Genomic DNA, 20,847 nt, shown 5'->3' with positions numbered 1-20,847 from the left:
TCTTCCTGCCAAGTCTACTACCCACTTGGCTGAATCAGACATGAATCACAAATTGAGACAAAGATCTCAATGGGTGGGAGGTGAAAGAGCAAGTCAACAAGAAGAATGCTCCCCAAGCAAGCTCCAACAGGAATACGTGAGCAAACGCTCACACAAATCTTTATAACTAAGTTTCTGAGTGCAACGCTTGATTCAGCTCCCAAGATAGGGTGAGGCTCTTACAGAACTGACTTAGCCCCATTACTACCACATTTCAGCTTGTCACCAGGCAGTAAACAGGTTCCTGATGCACACAAACACTAGTCCACAACAGTGATTGTTGATTACTAGACAAAAAGGTAGACAATTACTAGACAATTTAGGGCCAGAATCAAAACATTGCTCTACGATAACTTACATCAATGGACAGCCCAGCCCAGTGTCTGCAGATCTGAGCACCTGCTTTAAGAAGTCTGTGCCCTAACCCAATACACAACAGCATCACTCTTCAGACTGTCAGAAGTGCTATGCCAACCAACATCAACTGATAATTTGTCCAAGGCGCTGTAACTGGCCTTCTGCCAGGGCAGCTGTGTAACTTCAAATGCTGTCAGCTCTCACTCAAGGAATACAGTGTAACCATGTCCCTGAACAAGAAAATCACTGAGCAATCTCTACATGCCAGACACCCTGGGAGCCTTGACCATCCTTGTATCTGCTTCAGTCCCCAAGGGAACTAACACTCTCTGCTTTGTCACACAGTTGATCTTCCTATGGTATACAAGTGCCAGCTGGAGCTGTAAGATGATCAGCAGCAAAGGAGGACACACACTCCTAAAGAAGAACAGCAGTTCGCACGCTACACGAGCAACTTCCTGATCAGCTCCTCTCATCAGACTGCCAGGCTCCTCTCATCAGACTGCCAGGCAAACTGTGACTACACCTTCATCTCTCCCTCCCTCTCTGTCACCATCCAGCCTCCAAAGCTTTGAGAAGAAACGGTGCTCAGCCTGTACTTAGCCCTTAACGCTTCCGGTTTTGCATTCAACCATGGGTGAGGGCCACAGCTGCTCAACCAGTGTTTGGCAGGTGTATCCTCTGACTGCAGGGTTTTCGTTTCCTGTTTGTACCACACTTGAGATGGGCTGGGCTAAACCTTCAGAACCATGAGAAACACTTAATGCAATAAGCAGAAACGAAGCTGCAAGACAGAAGCCTCAGGTTCCTGTGTTTTCTCCTCACCATGCAGTGAGATGCATAGGTTCTTTGGCTGTCTGCTCTTCAGGATACTTGGTAAGCTTGTTGGATATTCACTATGCCTGGACTAAGGGAAGAAGTAAAGAAAAGAGAAATGGATGGCCAATATTGGATGGAATTACTAGGAGCGCAAAAACCCACGTCCCACTCCACAGTTGGATTCTACTTGTAATTCCAGGAGCAGCGTCTCTCCAAATCAGAGCAAAATTAAGTGTGAAGAAGTGAAAGCATTGCTTGCCTTTCTGCAAACAGCAACAAGAGCTGCAGTCTGCTGACTATTTTGCAGGAATAAACATTGGGACTTTGCTTCTGATCATTATCAAGTGAAATACCTACTACCTTTATGTTATTCCCAGGCCAAAAGCCAAGATAGTCAAGAAATTAGATAGGTTTAAAGCTGCACTGTCACAAAGGCTTCCTTCAACTTTTCTCACTGAGATGTTGTAAAAGCCAATACTGTTGACTGAAAGACATATTTTAATAAGAATCAACATTTTCTGATCTAAGAGATACTAAAATGTATACCTTTGATGGCAGGCATTAAACATGGCTATTTTATCTATCTTCGCAGCTTGTGCTCTGCTCTGAAAGACACCGGTTCTCTAACAGGATGGAGCTCTGACACCTGTCCCTACTGAACTCAGGAAAACTGAACCAAAGAGGTTTTGCCCCTACTAGGGTTCTGCCTGAACATCAGTCTTGCTGGAAATTGAAATGTTATTATCCAAGAAGTAAATGGAAAGTTTCTCATTAAGGGAAAGTTGACTCACTTTCAGAGCCCAGACATCTGAGATTTATCCAGGCTGTCCATCACCCAGAACAATTTTGTGGTAAATCAAACATCACTTTAGCAGATGGTGTGGCAGAAGGAAAGAAATCTTTCTTAACCTCCAAAACAACTGCAGTTTAAATCTTCAGAAGCTTCCTATGCCACAGTTTGGCAATTTGAGAATTTTCTGCCCTTCCTCCATTTATCCTCGGCTTGCCATGGGTCACTGATTGATATCACCGGTCATAAGAAAGGGACATCCAGAAAGACAACACTCTTTAGATGCAAAAACGAACCTAACATGCCATTAGGCAGGACACAGAATTACCAGTTCCAAACAGGATGAGTATTTGGGAATACTGAAAACCCAAACACATCCACACTCCTCTATACATAGACCAATAAATAGGTTCAGCCTAAAACATAAGCACAATTTGTTAAGGCACAAACGTGTCATTTGTGAACTGTGTATGACCTCAAATCCAAATGTACTACAAGAAGAAGGGCCAATCCATTTAAATCAGGTGTGGTTTCTGCGTAACATCAAAAGAGACTGTGTTTGGCAACAAGCCAGGAAGCTAATTTCCCCTGGGTGAACTCCAGGCGCTTGTGAAGGAAGCTGAGCATGCGCTTCATCTTGTTTGCTAAGGTGGTGCAGACTGTTACCTAGACACACTGCTCTATCCTGCCTGCCCAGCAGTTCAGAGCCAGGCTTGCCACCAGTTTAACACCCCAGTGATTCAGTGGCCACAGGAGAATCTCCAGTCTGAATAGATAAATTAAGGAAATTTTAATACTTGTCCTTTATTACATTTCCCCATTCACCACAAACCACTACCATCACACAGAAATTGCAAAATTGTCTTCTATTAACTGGTCAAAGACTCCTCTCTTCCTACTGCTAACAGCTTGGGTTGGTAAATACATGTTGAAAGCTTACCATGCTTTCAACGTATCCTCCTGTAAGGGCCCCAGAAGCCGTATCCCATATAACTTTGACTTTCTGCCCAAAAGGAATATAACACTGTAACAGTGGAAGACTATTGTGCTATAATTAATTTTTTTCCTGTAGGAAAGGATAGATAGCACAAGGATAGAGTCAAGGTTGCTGTAAGAACCTACTGGTTACTTGTGGTGATTGTGCTTCATTTTGGTCACCATTCCATGAAAGCTTTGACAAGATGGAGCAAACTTTGGGGATGAATAACAAATGTCATATCTCTGAGGCTGAAAGAATTGTTTGTTTAGCCTGAGAGGACCAAGCACCGCAACTGTCTTCTAGTACAAAAGTTTTCATAACTATTAGAGCAGTCAATTGTTCTCCATGTCCACTGGGAAGGACCAGAACAAATGACTTTAATTTGCAACAAAACCAAAACATTCAGGTCAGATGTCAGACAAGGGCCTTCCATGTATCAGTGAGCTTTCAAACAGGCTTGACAAATGCCTGTAAAATCGTGGCATAGCCCAGTCACAGGGGACACCTGCCACCAACATAAAACTGGGCTGATCCCAGAATCAATGAGTTGCAATACTTTTAAAGGAGTTCTAGTCACAGGCACCAAGATGGTTCATCATCAGTCATCTAGAGATACTTATGTCCTGCAGGACAGTGAGGAAAGTTATATGGTCCCTTTCTGTGCTTTATTTCCATTTCCTAAAAAGTATTAAAACATACATTTAAAAAATTAAGTCCCTCACACCAACACTTATCTGCAAATCAGGACTTCTGAAATTATTGTACCCATGCATGTACATATGCACACACATATAAAGAGGTTACTGACAGGTATATATTTTTAAAATGTACATACATAGAACTTTTCTCTTTCCTACCATGATAATTCAGCTTCTAACATCCTAAAACATCAGACGCTCATTTGCAAGAGATCTAAGCAAACTCCACTGCCTCATTATGGGATCTAAGTCCAGACACATGCCCTTTCTCTGCTCCAGTTCCCACAACTGCAGGCTATAATAGCTCCACTTCAGAACACTGTTGAACAATTTAAGTAATTAATGCTTGCAAACTAAATTAGAGGCACTCAAATAAGCAGCAATACAGCGTTAAGTGAAAAGAATTATTACAGTCTTAAAATATGTCATGTAAAAAACAGATCAGACATCCACTGGTAACAGTTTGCCATTTGCTCTTCTAATCTGCCACAAGACAGAGTCCAGTACTCCGTCTCTCCTCCTTTGTCTCCTCCAAACTCACACCTCCATTTTTCCCCAAAGACGTATAAGCAGTTACTGCTTCACCTATCACTTACACCACTGTTCAAATACGGCCCACCCTTTGCAATGGAATGCAAGCGTCAACATGCGATAGGCACTGTTATTTAGAGTGGTGTGGTATTTACCTAGGGGAAAGCCACATCCTTCAGCAACCACTTTAATAACTCCAAGCTTTAACATAGTAGCTGTGAGATTATTCCAAAGCACTGTGTCAAAAGGATTTAAAAGGAAAAAAAAAACCCCAAAAAACCAAAAAAAACCCAAGCAAGCAAAAAACACACTCCTACTTGGGTTAGCATCGGAACAGATCAAGTGAGGCCAGTGTCCCAGACAGCATGGGAGCCCATAAACGGAATGTGGCAATGATGGAGAAAACCAGAATTAAACGGGAACAGGGACCCTTCAGCTTCCCCCATAGGAGTGAGAGGGCCTTCTGGGTCACAAGGTAGTTGTTTATTTTTGGAGCAAGCCTAAGATTAGAGAAACTCTTCCTGCCCCAAGTCAGCACCAGGAACTATGTAAGGAATGTGGAGAAAAGATGACTTCTCCCTTGAGCAAAACCACAGGATGAAAAGAGAATTTCTGTTAACAGAACAACACAAGAAAGGCGAGTTTAATTCCTCCTCCATAACAGAAGCAGGTAGTCCCAGAAGACAAGGGATTATTTAAGATTTTAATTTCCATAATGTAGCCTTAAGAGAGAGAGTCAAATTCAGACCTTACATAAGCAGGAGTGACTCAACGAAAGACTGAAACTGAAACAAGGCATCTGCCTTCCTGAAGAGATGTGGGCGTTTGAACAATAGTGAATGTGTTGTACAGAGTATGTTTCCTCTGCCCTGAAGGTAAACAAACGTGTTTACAATCAAGATCCTGGAGATCCCACCTTTTTAGAAGCACAAATATCAATTGCTAATTATTAAGACATGAACCCACCTAAAAATAAAATAAAATAAACAGGGTGTAGTTTATACATAGACCATTTATCTACCAAAACTTTTACCTCATCGTAAGAGACCAAAAACCCCCATAAAAACTTACAAGAATTTCATACTGTTGATTCCTAGCAACAGAACTGCAAGCCACACTCCCGTATCTTGCACAACCACCTACACCAGCCTACCGAAATACAGAGCAAGCAGCAGCTTCTATGCCAGATTGGACATAAGTAACAGAACCCATGAGTGACCAACATCAATATATCAGGACTCAGCAAACAAAGACAAGACAGACATTTGAAATATCATTTGCAAGTGGTTTATGACTTATGCTTCACACAGGGCCATGCAGAGCAGTTATTTCACAAGCCAAGACTGACATTGCTGCCCTGTCTGCTTTTTTTCTTGAAAAATGCAGCGTAAAAAGAAAATTGGCGACTTGGCTATATTCATCCTAGAGCCATCCCCTGTCCCAGGAGGACTGCTGCCTATACAATCAGAGGACTGAAAAGGCAGGCTGGGATCAAGACACACAGCTATGGCAATAGGACAGGACATATTTCTAGAAATAATGCAGCAAATCCCAATGGATGAACAGTGATGGAAAAGAGAGAATTAGTTTTCACGACAGTTTTAATGTTGGAATGGGAAACCATGCTTAAACATCACCTAGTCCTACTGCTGGGAAAAGGACTGGAGACGGTGGGCACAGGGATTAACAAGCACAAGGCTATTAGACAGCACAGCACTTCCTCCCTCCCTGGTCTCATTGCTGAAGGCAGTCAGTCACATATTCTCCTTGGTCTTGCTACAAATTTTTGGAAAACAAGTAATGAAAACGTTACAGGGGCCTGATTAGTGCCCAAATCCATGCAAATCATTAGGCCAGAGACAACTCCAGAGACTCACTTCTTCCTAACACATTTAAAATACAGCTTCATTATTTTTTTTCTACTGAATGCCTTTGGTAGCCATGGTGGCGTCACGAGCAAGTGACAGGCAAAAGCATCTGGAAGTCAGGAATCTCCACTTCAAAATCCTCTCACAGGATTTTCAAGAGTATGGCAGGATCCATCCCAAAATGAGTACTTTGGGATTTAATTCCTTACTCCTTCTGCTTTAGTACAAAGAAGGCAAAAAAATTCCTTATCTAAATTCCACACAGCAAGACAATACAAACTGTATACAATTATCAGCCCAAAATTACGATACTCAGCATTTTGCACTAAGAAAAGTGAAAGCTGGAGCGTAGGAAGGTTTCAGAGTTTCTTCACATTATATTCTCCTCTGAACAAAGCTGACCCTTTGCAGAACCAGTGCCGCTGTTCCTACAGAATGCGCATGGGTGGGAACGGCTGAGGAAGAAGCCCACAGCAAGCAGAGCTTATCATGATTAGAACATTCAGGTCAAGTGCACTTAGCCAACAACCCACTCAAACCCCACAAAAGATAACAAACAGCCAATCTGCACACCCGAACACTGTGCACACAGATTTTTATCCTTTCTATCACTACTGCATCACATAAGCATACAGTGATGGAGAAAAATACAGAAGCCACCTTTTAAGACTTGCTCTAGCTCTGCCTCTTTCAGAAGATCAGGGTCTCAAACCCCAGATTTCCTGTAGAGCCACTAAAGCACAAATGCACAAGAAGTCTTTCTGCTTCTGTGTCTCTCATTCTCCTGAGAACTGCTTTAGGTTGCTCACCTTAAAGAAGCACAATAACTGTCTCCTTCAGACTGAACAATTCCAGCAAAGCTTCAACTGTTTCCAAGGCTAGAAAAAGATACATCTTGATCCCATTACAAAATTTCTGGTGAATGCTCTGAAAAGCTTTTTAACTCTGAATTTTGAGGAAGGAGCCTGAAATTAGGCAAGAGGACAGTTTTCAAAGCAGGAGCAAGCCACGGGACGAGCAGAAGTTAACCTGACCAAATGTGGCAAATTGTAAGAACTTCAGGTTCATTTGCAGTAGACACTTGTTGGTCTTTAGAAGCTACCTTCTGTGGAGATTGCTGGGCACAGCACACACAAGGGACTGATGGAGCTCAGTTGTGAAGGGTGGTGGTGTCCCTCCCACTCTTCAGACACAAGCAAGCTTGAGGAGGCTCAGCTGTGACCTAGGTTTGCTGGATACAAGAGTGCCATCTCCCACAGGGCCTCAGGAGCCTCTCCAAGTACAGCACTCCTTTCAGTGCCTTCTTTAGCACAGGCATGTTAAATGGACCAGACAGCTCTAGCTCACTCTGTAGCAAGTGCTCTGGAAAGGAAGGGAGGATAAAACACTGTTTTCACATGTCAGCACCTTCCACTACCAGAATGTGTTCAGATGGAGAATTATGCTTGCACTGGAGCTTTAAAAATATCTTAAATGCAAAATTGAGCACTCAAAAGTTAGAAATGTTCAGAATTGACGTTTTCTGTGCAATCTGAAGTTATCCTCTCTATGCCAACGCTTACCTTTTTCTGTAGACCTTATGATATAGTCTTTAATTATATAATAACATATTGTAGTTCCTATTCATTCAGTATAAACAATTCCTGACCCTATAAAAAGCAGCTTTTTTTTTTAATTCTGTCCTCATTGGCTTTACCATTTATACTTCACTTACTGGAAATCTACTGTAAACATAGTTACTGAGTTGTGTGTGGTAGTTTTAAGACAGTCATCACTGCAGCAGTAGAGTGCTTTCCAGATTTTAATGAATTTGTTTTCACAGTCTCTGTTACACAAACTTTTTTTATTCCTATCTTAGAAGGAAAATACCAAAGCAAAGATGGGTTAATATGAGAAATATCCACTAATTTTGAAAGCCTGAACTCAGGTGCCAATTTTTGCTTTTCCTATTACCTAGTGTTATACAATACCGTAGAACAGTTCCCATTAACTTCAGTTGCAAGTACAAACGTTCAGCATTTCTGGTAATAAGACCCATACTCTCAAGTCGGTCAATAGGGGAATGAGAAAAATACAATTGGCAGCCATGGTGAAAGTCTACATAAATAGCTTGCCTAGTCTTTCCCAGGGACACTGTGAAACACAAGCAGTTCTCCAGATCAGCATTCAGCAGCATTAGATCGGAAAGTCAGTCTTTCTCTTCCTGTGATCTGCCTGATTTGTTGCATACCTATCTATGAAGAAACAAGTGCTGCAATACGTAGCATCAGTCACTATGGAACTTGTCCTTTGAGTTGATCTGAAACATAAACCAGCTGCTTATTAGTTGAGTTCTACACTAAAGACTGTAGAATATTAATATGCCCACACTGCAGTCACTTTAGTTATTTTATTTCACATATTTTCAATGCTTGGCTGAATGATGATTTCTTAACATAATTGCCTCACATTCTCCTGATGTGGTTGGGGGGTTTCTTTGAGAATGTACTTTCCATGTTTTTTAAAGCAACAGTCTGCCTGCCCATTAAGTTTTGATCTTCTGTCTAATCATTCCCCTCATTCCCAACCAGTCCCAGTCACTCCCCACCCGTTTGCCTATCACAACCCTCTTACCTCCCTCATCTCCAAAGTTTTACTCTTGACTAACCTGCATCGGAATGGCACAGCTTCCTGTACGCAGTGTGTCTGCCCATACGAGTGGTCATTTGAAAGCACAAGAGAAGACCACTACCTGTGCCACATGCTCAGGGGGTCTTTGAAGATTTTCAGCAGAGGAGGTGAGCATCTAAATGCATTCCGGTAGTGGAAGGCGCTGACATGTGAAAACAGTGTTTTATCCTCCCTTCCTTTCCAGAGCACTTGCTGCAGAGTGAGCTAGAGCTGTCTGGTCCATTTAACATGCCTGTGCTAAAGAGGGCACTGAAAGGAGTGCTGTACTTGAAGAGGCTCCTGAGGCCCTGTGGGAGATGGCACTCTTGTATCCAGCAAACCTAGGTCACAGCTGAGCCTCCTCAAGCTTGCCTGTGTCTGAAGAGTGGGATGGACACCACCACCCTTCACAGCTGAGCTCCATCAGTCCCCTGTGTGCACTACAGACAGACTTCAAGGAGAACCAGCACCTCAAAGGTAAGAAGTAGAAACCTACATTTGATTCAGCGCTCCACAACAGGAAGCAAAGAAAGTAAAACACAGAAGTGACATGCTGTCCACAGTGAACATCACTGAGAAGAATCACTGCAGTGTTCTCAACTATACGGAGCTGCTTGAAAAAAGCTAAGACACAAAGAAAGCTGTGTTCTCTGTAGCAGCTCAGAGTAGTGAAGGCAGCTATAGCTAAGACTGGATCATTTTATGTCAGGATGTTGTAGACACCAGGGGACAGAATCAGTTATACCAACAATGAATGATGGTTTCCTACCATCACTGGAAAACAAAGGCATCTCTTTCTATACAGTGTTCAAAGTAATTTACCAAGAGATATGACCCTTATCATATGAAACTTGTATGAAGACTACAGGAGTTCGCACTCTCCTCTGATACATCAAACATGAACTGTGCTGTTGCCACTAGCTTTCTTACTCACACAGTTCTGCGACATCCCAGCTTCCTGTTAAACAGGTAATCATTTGGTGGATTGATGAATCATAGGCATTTCAGTGCCAATTATATGCAGACATAACAAGTATCTATACTTATACTTTATCACCTGTAACCACACCTCTGTTATCAACGTAGCTCAAGTATGGATGTGGTCAGAAGGCTGATGAGGAACAGCAGATTGAAGTTGAATGTGAGTAAAATAAAGGTGATATCGGTGGTCTGGGGTAAACAGTTTAAAGAGTTTGCATTCACTGCGCCACCTTACTTGGTTATTTCATCCTGCAGATAAGGAGTGTTCCTGGATTCTGGGTGAATGCCAAGCTCCCACAAAGCAACGTCTGTGTCATGCTTGCTATAGTCACCAACTGGCTTGGAGATTCTGTCCCAAGCTCTAAATCTGGATCGTGCCAGGTCTATGATACTGCTTCAAATGAGCTGCCAACTGGTCTTTGGCTAACTTCTTTCTGAGCTTGCCAAGGAATAGAAGGTTTGTTAACAGGCAATAGTAGCCACGCCTGATGAGTTCAGGGTAGGTTTCTATAGCATCAGTCTCACTCTTCCACATTTTGGAATGGAAAATTTCCACCCCTGTGGGAAGCTCAACAAAACCCACCCAACTGCTGCTGGCTATGTTATCCCAGAAAGCATTCTTCATTACTGACAGGAATGGATCAGTTAAACACTGGAAACAATACACCAATGTGTTTGCTAGTCTGACACTGGATGAACAGGTAGCCTCTCCCCCTTCCCTATGGTTTTGCTCAGAATAAGCTGATGGAGACTAACACTTGCTTCTTCTCCGCCCGCCCTCACCACTTTTTCTTTTTTTAATGTTTTTTTTTTCCACCCAAGGTAATGCTATGCTATGGACAGACAATGCCATCTTGCCCAACTTGTGAGCTTTATAGAGGAAGCTCTGTTGGTAGAGAAAGATGAGAAGAGCACTTAAAAATGCAATCTAAATCTATGCTACACAAGATCCAAATTATCATGGACTGACAAGCCAATTCTTTCTGCCTCAGCCCCCTTTTTCTGCAAAAACTACACTGACAGAGAAGGCAGAAGAGAGACAGACAGCGAATCTACTGGTGCTATACATAAGATCACTTTTTCCTTCCAAGATGTGTGAGGATAATATTACTTTTCTGACATCACATTTTATAGATAATCACCGCAAAATGCTGTACGATGATCCTTAGTTCTTCTCTCCGTCACTGCTAAACAAAACAGCTATCTACCACGTAAATAAAATGTGCATTCTAAGCTTCCAGATATATTAGCTGTATTAAATTCCATCACATTGTGAGCATTTAATCAATCTGATTCACTTTAACACATTCCATTTATAATAAACCTTATACGTAGGCCGAGAGGTTATTTTTGTCTATGTTCAATTAAAAAAACCTGCTCACCCTCATCAAACCAGCCTAATAGAATAAGAGTGTCAGAACCCAAAAATATACATAGACACATAAAATTCTAAACTATTGCTCCAGCCACTACCCTTATTCCTTTTCAGACTAGCACGGGTTTTCACAAACAAATCTTTAACTCTGTTGAATCGATGATTGCCTGAGAAAAAAAATCTGTTTAGGTATGCCCTCTTTAAATATGAATGCACCACCCGATGATGAGGAGTCACTGTTACTTTCTTTCCCTCTTTCCAGATGTAATAAGCATTACAAGGAGGTTTGAACTGTAGAAACATGCATACAGAGAAACTTCTATAACATACCTAATCCAACAGGTCTGTAAGGAAAAAAAAAAAATATATAACAGAGCTCTTCCAATTTAAACTGTACACCCTAGCAACAATATATCCTTTAACACATGAAAAGTGAAAACTATCAGAGGGAAATTCATTCAAGAAAGAACCTTGTAATCTGTAAGTCACCATTTCAGATATATCCAGGATCAGAAACTCTTAACTGATAGGACATTTAATTGCCTCTCTCTCAACTAATTTGGTAAGAGCTAACTCATTTCCTACCAGACAAGAGTCTACATTACTAATAAAGAGTGACCTCAAGAACTGATACTTCTGATGTTTCAATATACTCCACCATTCGAGCGTACAGTGGAGAAGAAACCATCCTCAAACTGAAAGAAGGCTCCCAATTCAGAGTTTTGGCCCAATAACTGTGCAACGTGGAAATGTGGCAAGTAGTCTGCTGCTGTTCACTTCATATTTGTTCAGCATACAGTACATGTATGTTCAAAAAGATTTCAGTATTCAGGACTGACATTAGAAATTAGCATTTTATTTTTTTTTGAACTATGAAATGTATTCCAATAAAAGTAGTTGTTCCACGAGCAGCAAACTAATGAAGCCTGGTTTCTAGCTGACTGGTATCTACTGTCCTCCACTCTTATCAGAGTAACTACAGCTTGTCCTCTCTAAGCTTGTGCCAAAAAAAAAAGTATCAGATTTCTACATATCCCCACAATTTCTTTACCTTCTTCCCCTGCGCCTCAACTAGTGCCTTCCACATTCCCTAACCTCACCAGCCCACAGCAGTGTATTCACCCTCCCATACTTTCTCCTAATCACTCTCAGGACAAGAGGCACTACCTGCAGCAGCTGGCAAAAGCACATAAGCACTGATCAACTAGCCAGTATGCACATGCCAATCCACTAGTTCACAAACAAAACAGAAGACAACTGTTGAACTCATCCTGCACCTTCACCCCCTGAGAACAAAAGGTTGCACTTATTTTGGTTTCCTCTCCTCCACTCAGATGCTGATCTTTGTGGAACTTTAAAGAACTCTTTCTTGAAGAAACTTTGAGATGTCTATCCTACTGCCAAATTTGGCTGAAATCTACTAAAGTTGTTAAAATGGAATTGATAGAGTGATTACACAAGCTTTCTTTCCTTTGGAAAGTAGGCTAAAAACCCATTAACAGTCTTACTTATGTCATCCCTTCGTTCCCATTCTTCATTTAAAAATAACAATTCTATTCTACTGCATTAGCTTATGTAACCCACCCCTGAGCTGAAGCAGCTGAAACTTTCGGTCTGTATTTTTCAAGTGTGTGTGACTCTCTATATGTTTGTCCATTTTAAGGTGCTTGGTATTATAAAAAATAATGGTGAGAAGATCAGTGAAACCAAATAAGCTTCACTAACAGCTATCCCCCAAAGTTTCGGGACTGGTACCATTGCAAGCAAGAACTGAACTGTTTTTTTTCTAGCAAGCTGTCAGCTGTTCTCATGGTTACAGATCTAGGAATTTGGAATGACGGGTCACAGTTATGAGAACGAGTAGATTTATTTGGCATGTTTCCACCTAGTAAATAACGTTCTCCTATAAAGAGGACAAGAGGCTGCTGTACGTTATCATGGTGTTTATTCTCTGTGAAAACCACTTCTTAAAATCTCTGTCCCAACAAAGAAGGTGCTAACCAGATTTACGTATTTCTTAAAATTGCTCAGTCACAGAATGAAGACAAAAATATATAACTCTTGCACTCTCTCCATTACTATAAATGGACCACTGGTGCTTTCACTGCAAGATTCAACTGTGTATATACACTTTCCAGATGGCATGAAGCAAGAGTAGAAAAGCACGCTTCCCATTTAAATGCAAGGGAAGGCAGGAATGTTAACTGTTGTCATAGGGTAAAATCTGTTCTGTCAATTGGCTATTTAAAAAATAACCATTATTTTTTGATTAAGTTACCTGCCAAGATTTGTGAAGCTCCAGCTATGGCGTCATGCAAATTACATTAACACAGCTATGTGCAATTCGTTTTCACAGAACCACAAGCTCAGCTAACAGGACAGCAGCAGAGGCTTCTCTCATGCTTCCAGCTCTTCATTGCTGGAGGGGTCTTCCTCCAGGAAAGCCAGGGCAGTCCAGTTTCCAAAGCCTCTGTTAATTACTGCAAAATGAAATGCAGAACTTGTGCTGAGGAACTGGAACACCTACCCACTGAGCTTCTCTCAAAGGTGGGCCCACCTAAACGCAAACAGCGTTTTGTCCCTGCTGAGCCAGGCTGGAACTGTACTGCAATCAGTCACCAATCCCAAGGTATTCACTCCGCCCAGCTGGGGCCCTAAGGCTCCAGGGACATGCCCACATACTGTGCTCAATAAGAATTTAAAATTTAATGCTGTCGTGATGTGCCAATTATTCCAACCCAGAATGCTCTGTGAAACATTTAACTGAATCATTCATCCTCTTGGAGAACTCTCTGTTTGCCTCATGAGCTGCCAGGGAGAACCATCCTCCAAGCCTCCCAGGTTTATAATCCCAGGATTTAAGGCCTGATAACTCCAGGGTGGCAAGCCCTGTACACAGAAGAAGGGTTCCAGAGTTTCCTGTCTCTCACACAGGCCTGCACAGATAGCTTGAGAGCTCACACAATTTCAAAGACACAGCTGAGTCTTGATTGCCAGGTCAACAGTAGAGGCCTTCAGCTGAGAGGGCCTTCTTCAGCTAAGGTCTCAAGTTCCTGGGTCTGCAGATGGAAGCCTTGAAGCCCTGATAACAGGAACATTATCAGAACTTCTGCTCCTGCAGTTGAAGACCTGGGCAAGTTTCCAAGGTCCCTGCTAGGCACTGGGGAGTCTGGTAGGCTTGACAGATCAGCAGTCCTCTGAGCACTGGTCTGAGCTTAGTCATAAGGCGCCAGGCTCCAAATTAATTTCTAACATTTCCAAAGAAAAGTCTAAGGAAATTCCAATACAAGCAAAATTTCAAAATGTCACAATTTCCCATGAATCAGGGAACACCAAGTTTGGCCCACCTCTGATTGAGTTTCCTTCAGAAAACTCTCTATCCTTTGTGTTCCACTCTGAGAATGAGCCTTCATCTATTAAAATACATACACTAAAAACAATACATATGTACAACGTGTGCCAATTTACCTCTAAATAGAATCCTCAAAACATAAAACCATTCCTCAGATTATCCTAAAATTTCTAGTTATTTTCACATGCATGTGCTTGCCTTGAACCCAAAGCCTGCCCTAAGATTAATTAGTAGAAAGAACATATCCTGTAAAGTTGAACCCACAGAGGTTCAAAACAGAGGCTTCTACTTCACCATGCTACGTGCTCACTGCTTCACTAAAGAAACAGTGTCTGTAAAGACTGGACAGCCGAGCGCAGGGATTGCTAATATCACAGCATTGTCCACTATCAAAAGACATCAAACACAAGAGCAAGCCTATCCTGGTCACCTCCAGGTATCAGCGAGCACACAGTGCAGCCACCTGAGATGAAGGGCAGCATGCCTGACCACAGGGAAAAAGCAGATTCCCGGGATTCAAGCTTTTGGTGGGTAATGCAGCAAGGAAAGCAGGGATGAACTACATGAGCATGCAGTAAGCAAATAAAAGATTTTGTCCATTTAATTTATTAGGCAGTGTCATAAAGCTGGTGATACTTAGTTCTGCTGTTTTAGAGTCCTAGGTACCAGTCCCAGCTCTGGTTTGCCAGCTTGCCACAGAAGTGATAACATGGTAGAGAATATCAGTCAGAAGGCAGGCTCTTGGTGGGCAGTTTGCCCCATCTTCCCCTACACCACAGGTATGGAAGAGTAACTCGGCCATTAAAAACATGAAGTATTTTACTAGTTGAGTCACCTTACCAACGAGACATTAAAAAATCCTGCAGTCGCACTGGACTTGGGAAACCTGCATAAACTTTTTTCAAAAACTGAATTCTCGTAACACTTTTGAAGTTCTCAACTTCCCCCACACCTAAATGAATAGGACAGTCTCTCAGAGTTTAAAGTACTTATAATACAGCTATTTTTAGTTTGTCTATAAATCATTGTTAAAGACCACCTTCTTTACTTTTAAACTTTTCTTCTTGTCATTAAAAGGTGACTAAAGCCTTTTCCAATTTTGCAATGCCTAGAAACTTCATATAATTTAAAAGAAAGAAATACCACTCACCGTCCACTTATGCTGTATGTTTTAGTTACATGCATGTACCTAAAGCATACAGTTCTAATGAATGATTTAAGACTCAATATTACATACAATACCAATGACTTCAGAGGTACAGAATCAGAACCTTAAAGGCAGCATGGCTTGTTGCCTGAAGAATAGGTTTTGCTTCAGCCTATATTCACAGACAAGTTAACCAGATGTCACGATGCCATCTCTGAGTTCTCTTTATTGCTAAAGTGTTACCACTAAATTACTGTTCCCTATTTAGCATGCATACAGCCCACTGCAATAGCAGGGATATTGAGTCAAATGAGCCTATAGCCTTTTTCCACCTTTAATGTCTATTCTTCTGCTACTTACACAAAAACCCCACTAGCATATCATGTATTTCAGAAAAGAAAGCCAAACAGCAATACATTAGTAATGGCTTCCCACACACACCGGATTCAGTAAGGATCAAAAGTACAAATTCAGTAGTATTATTATCGGTTTCTTGATACGCAATATAATAAAGTACAAACCTTTTTCTTTTTTTCCCCAAACCAGGCCACAAGTTGATGCAAACAAAGCCAATATTGCGCACAGCATTTTAGCTCCTGTACTATGTGTCCTCTAAAGTAGTAAACCCACAATTACATGAGAAAAGTCCAGCTGGAGGTACCACCTACAAGTTGCATTACTTCTTGCTTATACATTTTTTCAGAACATATGTTCTGCTAGAAAACAATTCAGTACCAATGAGCTGGCATTAGAACAACAATTTAAGCTGCAGCCTCAATAAAGGTAGGAGGGCTAATTCACTAAAGCAACATATTTCAGTTACAAAACCCCAAGCAGCACATCATAAGGAGTCAGGGAAATATATACCAAAGGAAAAAGCAACTAACTATATGCCTTTAAAAGTGCACTTCATGGATGAAAGCTGCCAAATTACAGAGGGGATTTACTGAGAAGAATGTGTTACTGCCAGAATGGACAAAAGCATGCATTCTACCCATTCCAAGCTCCTCCCCATCTCCTGTCATGCTCACAGCAAGAAGCAGCTCAAAAATTGACAACCACAGACTCTAGGATTGAAAGAGACAAAAAATACCTGCTGGTAAATGCCTGGAAAAATTTTATTTTGAAGATCTGATATAGAAGACTGGAAAAAAAAAAGAAAAAAAAAAACAAAAAAACAATCTACTTATGATCAAGCAACGCCCCCCCCCCATATTCTTGGGACATTAAGCAGAGTTTCACAGCACAAAGGAAACAGCGCGCACCTGGCCAGGTTTTATAAGAGCCAACGTGCAGCAGCGTTTTCCCAACAGGCACAGCAACCTGTAATACCACATCGCACTACTGCTGGCCCAAAAGCAGGAGTTTCCCAGAGTTTGCGTGGAGTTGGGTCACGGAAACCTCACTCCAAAGGGGTGCTCCTGGCGACCCAGAGGCACCCAGGGGGCACCCAGCAGGCCCGCCCGGCCGCCCTCCCGGGGAGGGGGCAGCGCCTCCCGGGCGAACCGCCCCCAATCCCCTTCTCCCGCCACCTCCCCCTACCTGGTTGGTGTCCTCGCCGTGCTCCAGGTGCACGATGCCCTGGCTCCTGCCCTCCGTGTCGCTCAGCACGTCGTCCTCCGAGTCCTCCAGGAGGGACGAGGAGCCGGTGGAGGAGAGCGAGGAGGTGGAAAGGCGGCGGGACTGCAGGTGTAGCGAGCTGTCCGTCCTCAGCCAGCCGCCCTCGGGGTGCGGCGGCTGCGCCTGGGGGCTGCCCTGCGCCTCCTCGCTCTCCTCGGCGGTGACGGTGAGCCGGGGGATGACGGGCGGCAGCACCCCGTTGGGGGGCCGGCAGCCCCTCTTCGCTGGGTCGGGCAGCTGCCGGGCGGCGGCGGCAGCCACGGCGGCGCAGCGAGCCTCGAAGAGGGAGCGGAGCTCCCCTACGCTCAGCCGCTTGCCCCGGCTGAGGTCCGGGCTGCTGTGCAGCCCCGCGCGGGGCTCCATGGCGGGGTCGGGGCCGGGCGCCTGCCGGGCAGTGCCCCAGGGCCGGCGGCCAGGGGCGTGCATGGGGGAGCGCCGCGCCGCCGCCGGGGAAACTTCTTTGTGGCTCAGTCTCCGGCCGCTGCTCGGAGTCGCGCCGCGAGGCTCATGTCCAGCCCGCCCTCTCTGGGCAGCTCTGACTCACCCGCGGGCGACAGCCGGAGCCGGCTACCGTGCTCGCTGACCCGGCGCCAGGGCCATGGGGGCGCGCCGAGCCCGCCCGCCGCCGCCGCCCCGCTCCGCCTCAGCGCTGAGGGGAGGAGCGAGCCGAGCCGAGCCGAACCGCGCCGCGGGGAGCCCCTACCCGCCCCTTCGCCGCCGCCCTTTTGGTTTCGCTTTCCCTGAGGTGGCCCCCGGGGAGCGGCTGGAGCCTTCGGGGTGTCCCCGCCGGGGCGCCTCCCGCCTTACCTCTGCGCGCGCCGCCCAACGGCTGCTGCCTCGCGCCCCGCCGCCCAGTAACGGCTCCCCAGGCACGGCGGCTGCGCAGCCGCGGGGGCGCCTCCCGGCTGCCTCGGGGCCGGAGAGGCGGCGCGGCCCGAGCCGCTCTGCCCGCTTCCTAGCCCATGGGGAGGCGACTTCCGACGCCCTCTCGGCGTTTCGACACCGTCAGGGCCTCCGCGCGGCGATCGGGGATCCGTGTGTGAACCCCCCCCCGCGGGACGTTCCTCGGCGCACGCCCCGGCCCCCGTGGTGGCGCCGCCTGGCTCCGGTGCCAGGGCTGCCATGGCGGGACCTCAGCATCTTCGGGGACGGTTCCGCTCTCCCCGCAGGGGCGGCAGCGGGAGCGTGTGTGTGTGGTGACTAGGTTGACACCATCCCGCGGGGCCGCGGTGGCCGCGCGTGAGTGACCCGCGCGGCGAGTCTGAGCTGCCGACCGGCCGCGCTCCAGGCCTCTGGCAGCACCGGAGGTTCCCGCCCCGGTCAGGCCCCCACGTCTCGCCTGTAACGTTGTCAGCTGCGTGTGGTAGAGGCTGCAGGGTAGAGCCGGCCTCCGGTAAAGCCGGAATTTTCCGTTGGTCAGCGCTTTACCGACTTACCCAGGTGGCCTTAAGCCCCGGGTTGCCGAGGTAGCCCCAGCCCCCTTTACTGAATGAATTTCAGCAAGAATTACACACACACCGGTACTTCTTCCCTGCTAAACTCCCACTCTTTACCTTAAATGCAACCCATGCTGGGCTGCGGCATGTGTTGTAATTGTTGCTGTGAAGACCTTTGGAACAGGAAAGGCGTCCTACCATAGGGTTACATCAGCTGAGATGATTAGTAGAATTAATAATTTTGGAACCAAATGCTAAAGTCTTCAACTTAGTTTTTTGCTCATTTATCTCATTGTTTCCTTGTACTCTCCCATCTGTCTCTCGCCATCTGTTGTCTGTTGCCTGGTACTTGGGCTGCGAGCTCCTTGCAAAAGGGGCTGTGCTCCCTCAACATGTAAATGCAGCGCAGCCCAGGCCACGGCCGGGACTTCTTGGTCCTGTGATACTATAAATAATTTGGCAACCCGCCTTGTTTCATTCGGATTATTCGGTTGCAGTTGACTGTTTTACAGCCCGATCTTGCAGGTAGCCTTTGGAAAACTGTTTCAACAGGCACCGCACGACATGCCTTCTCCCCAGGCAACTGCCGTGCCACTCACAAAGCCCACAGCTTGCAAATGCCCCGGAGCAGACAGGAAGGCAGCTGGGGAACTTCATAAGGAAAAATTCAGGCATCTTCCGATACTTTTCTAGAATTAGGTGGTGCCCAGCCAGGAATTTGGACAATCTGAATTTCCAGTTTAAACGGCCAAGTCTTGTGGTGGATTTAGTTCTTTGTGTAGAGGCAGCTGTGGGAGCTGCCAAGGTGCATGTGGTGAGTGAGGCAGGGGTGACAGCTACTGCCAAATTATGTAAAAACACTAGCAGTAAAGTGCCGAAGAAAATGGTTGGCAGTGCAGCTTTCCACCAACTGACAAAAAAACAAAGTGGGAGGATATTCCTTCATGGTAGACCAGAACGGGTTTAAGTTCTTTCTGAAAGGAGATAGAGTCACCAATTTTATGTATTAACTTTGTAATTAGCTTCAAATTTTGTAGTGCAGAAAGGCAATCTCAAACTATGAAGACTGATTAGGCCTAATACATACCTAAAGTCATAACAGTTTAATCAAAAGCATGGTTTTATAATTGATGGCCTTATAAGAAGACTCACTGTGATAAATTTACAGATCACAGCAGAAAACACAGAGGCCAGTTTTAAACGGGTATCGAAGATTCCCCACACACGGGCTGGACCCACTTAACTAATTTATGTAGCTGTGGCAGCGTCCGTCTGTAGACGAGCAAGATAGAAAAGGAGTTTATTCACAGGAGAGAGCTTAAGTGCGAGCTTTTGCAGGCCAAACAGGAACCCTTCAGGGAGCCCTGCTGCACGTGGAAGGACGGTTCCATTTCCAGGCTCTTTTAGCCGTTGCTCTGTGTGCTGATTCTGCAATTACAGGACTATGTGTGGTCTATGATTAGGAAACCTTATTTAAAAGGTTTCCTTATTTTGGAAACCTTACCCTTAGTAACGGTTCTGAGACCACCAACTCATTCCACATAGAGCTAAGATTAGTTAATAGTTCAGTTATAAAATATAATTTTTAAGGATTTGATTTCAACCAATGAAGATAGAAACAAAATACATGCGATACATTTAATTTTAATAAATTAGCACATGTATAAAAATAGAAAAATGCCATTTTAATAATACTAGTTAGCGGCGATTGGCTGGATAAGATTAGATATGTTTGGCTGACTGCTTTTGTAGCATTATCAGCTTTAGAGAGCTACTGATCTCTGAACTTTGTGTAAGATTTAACTTGAAATCCTCTCAACACTACCAGGAGAATAAGAGATTCTTCAGTCCGTCAGGTATCACCACCTTTGCTTGTAAGTGTACCACTGTTTTAACAAAAGGAATGTTGCTCGTTGTCCTGGCAAAGTGGTAATGACTTGTACTTTCCACTTGTGAAATTCTGCATTCCTGACAGCAAAGGGCTGTCAGCATCCATTAATGACGCTTGGCAAGAGCTGGGTCTGATAAGATACAGATATGTGCGTCCCTGTTTCACAGATGGGTAAACTGATGTACAGACAGTACATGAATTGACTACAGACATACAGTGAGGTCAGGGGCAGAAACTGGCGCTGCAGATTTGCTCTCTGCTGCTATAACCACCAGGTCACGTTCCCACCTCCAGGGGTAAAAAGTTTTGTTTATC

At 44.5% G+C, this 20,847-nt stretch overlaps 1 protein-coding gene across 2 annotated transcripts in view; it reads right to left on the bottom strand.

The window, feature by feature from the left end:
- Positions 1 to 18,100, bottom strand: part of ITPKA (inositol-trisphosphate 3-kinase A) — a 40,653-nt gene extending 22,553 nt beyond the window's left edge. Inside the window, exons 1-2 of one of the 2 annotated variants that reach the window (XM_063321632.1) lie at positions 17,128 to 18,100; positions 16,679 to 16,729 (exon numbers count right to left, since the gene is read on the bottom strand). In XM_063321632.1, coding sequence (XP_063177702.1) covers positions 16,679 to 16,729; positions 17,128 to 17,631 — 555 coding nt within the window. In that variant the 5' untranslated portion in view covers positions 17,632 to 18,100. The remainder of the gene's footprint in view (positions 1 to 16,678; positions 16,730 to 17,127) is intronic. The other variant, XM_063321633.1, reaches the window with a different exon arrangement.
- Between the last annotated feature and the right edge of the window lie 2,747 nt (positions 18,101 to 20,847).

This window comes from Chroicocephalus ridibundus, unplaced genomic scaffold (genome assembly GCF_963924245.1).
Source record: "Chroicocephalus ridibundus unplaced genomic scaffold, bChrRid1.1 SCAFFOLD_483, whole genome shotgun sequence".
In the NCBI taxonomy this organism is placed as follows: Eukaryota; Metazoa; Chordata; class Aves; order Charadriiformes; family Laridae; genus Chroicocephalus; species Chroicocephalus ridibundus.
This window is presented reverse-complemented; position numbering and strand designations above follow the sequence as displayed.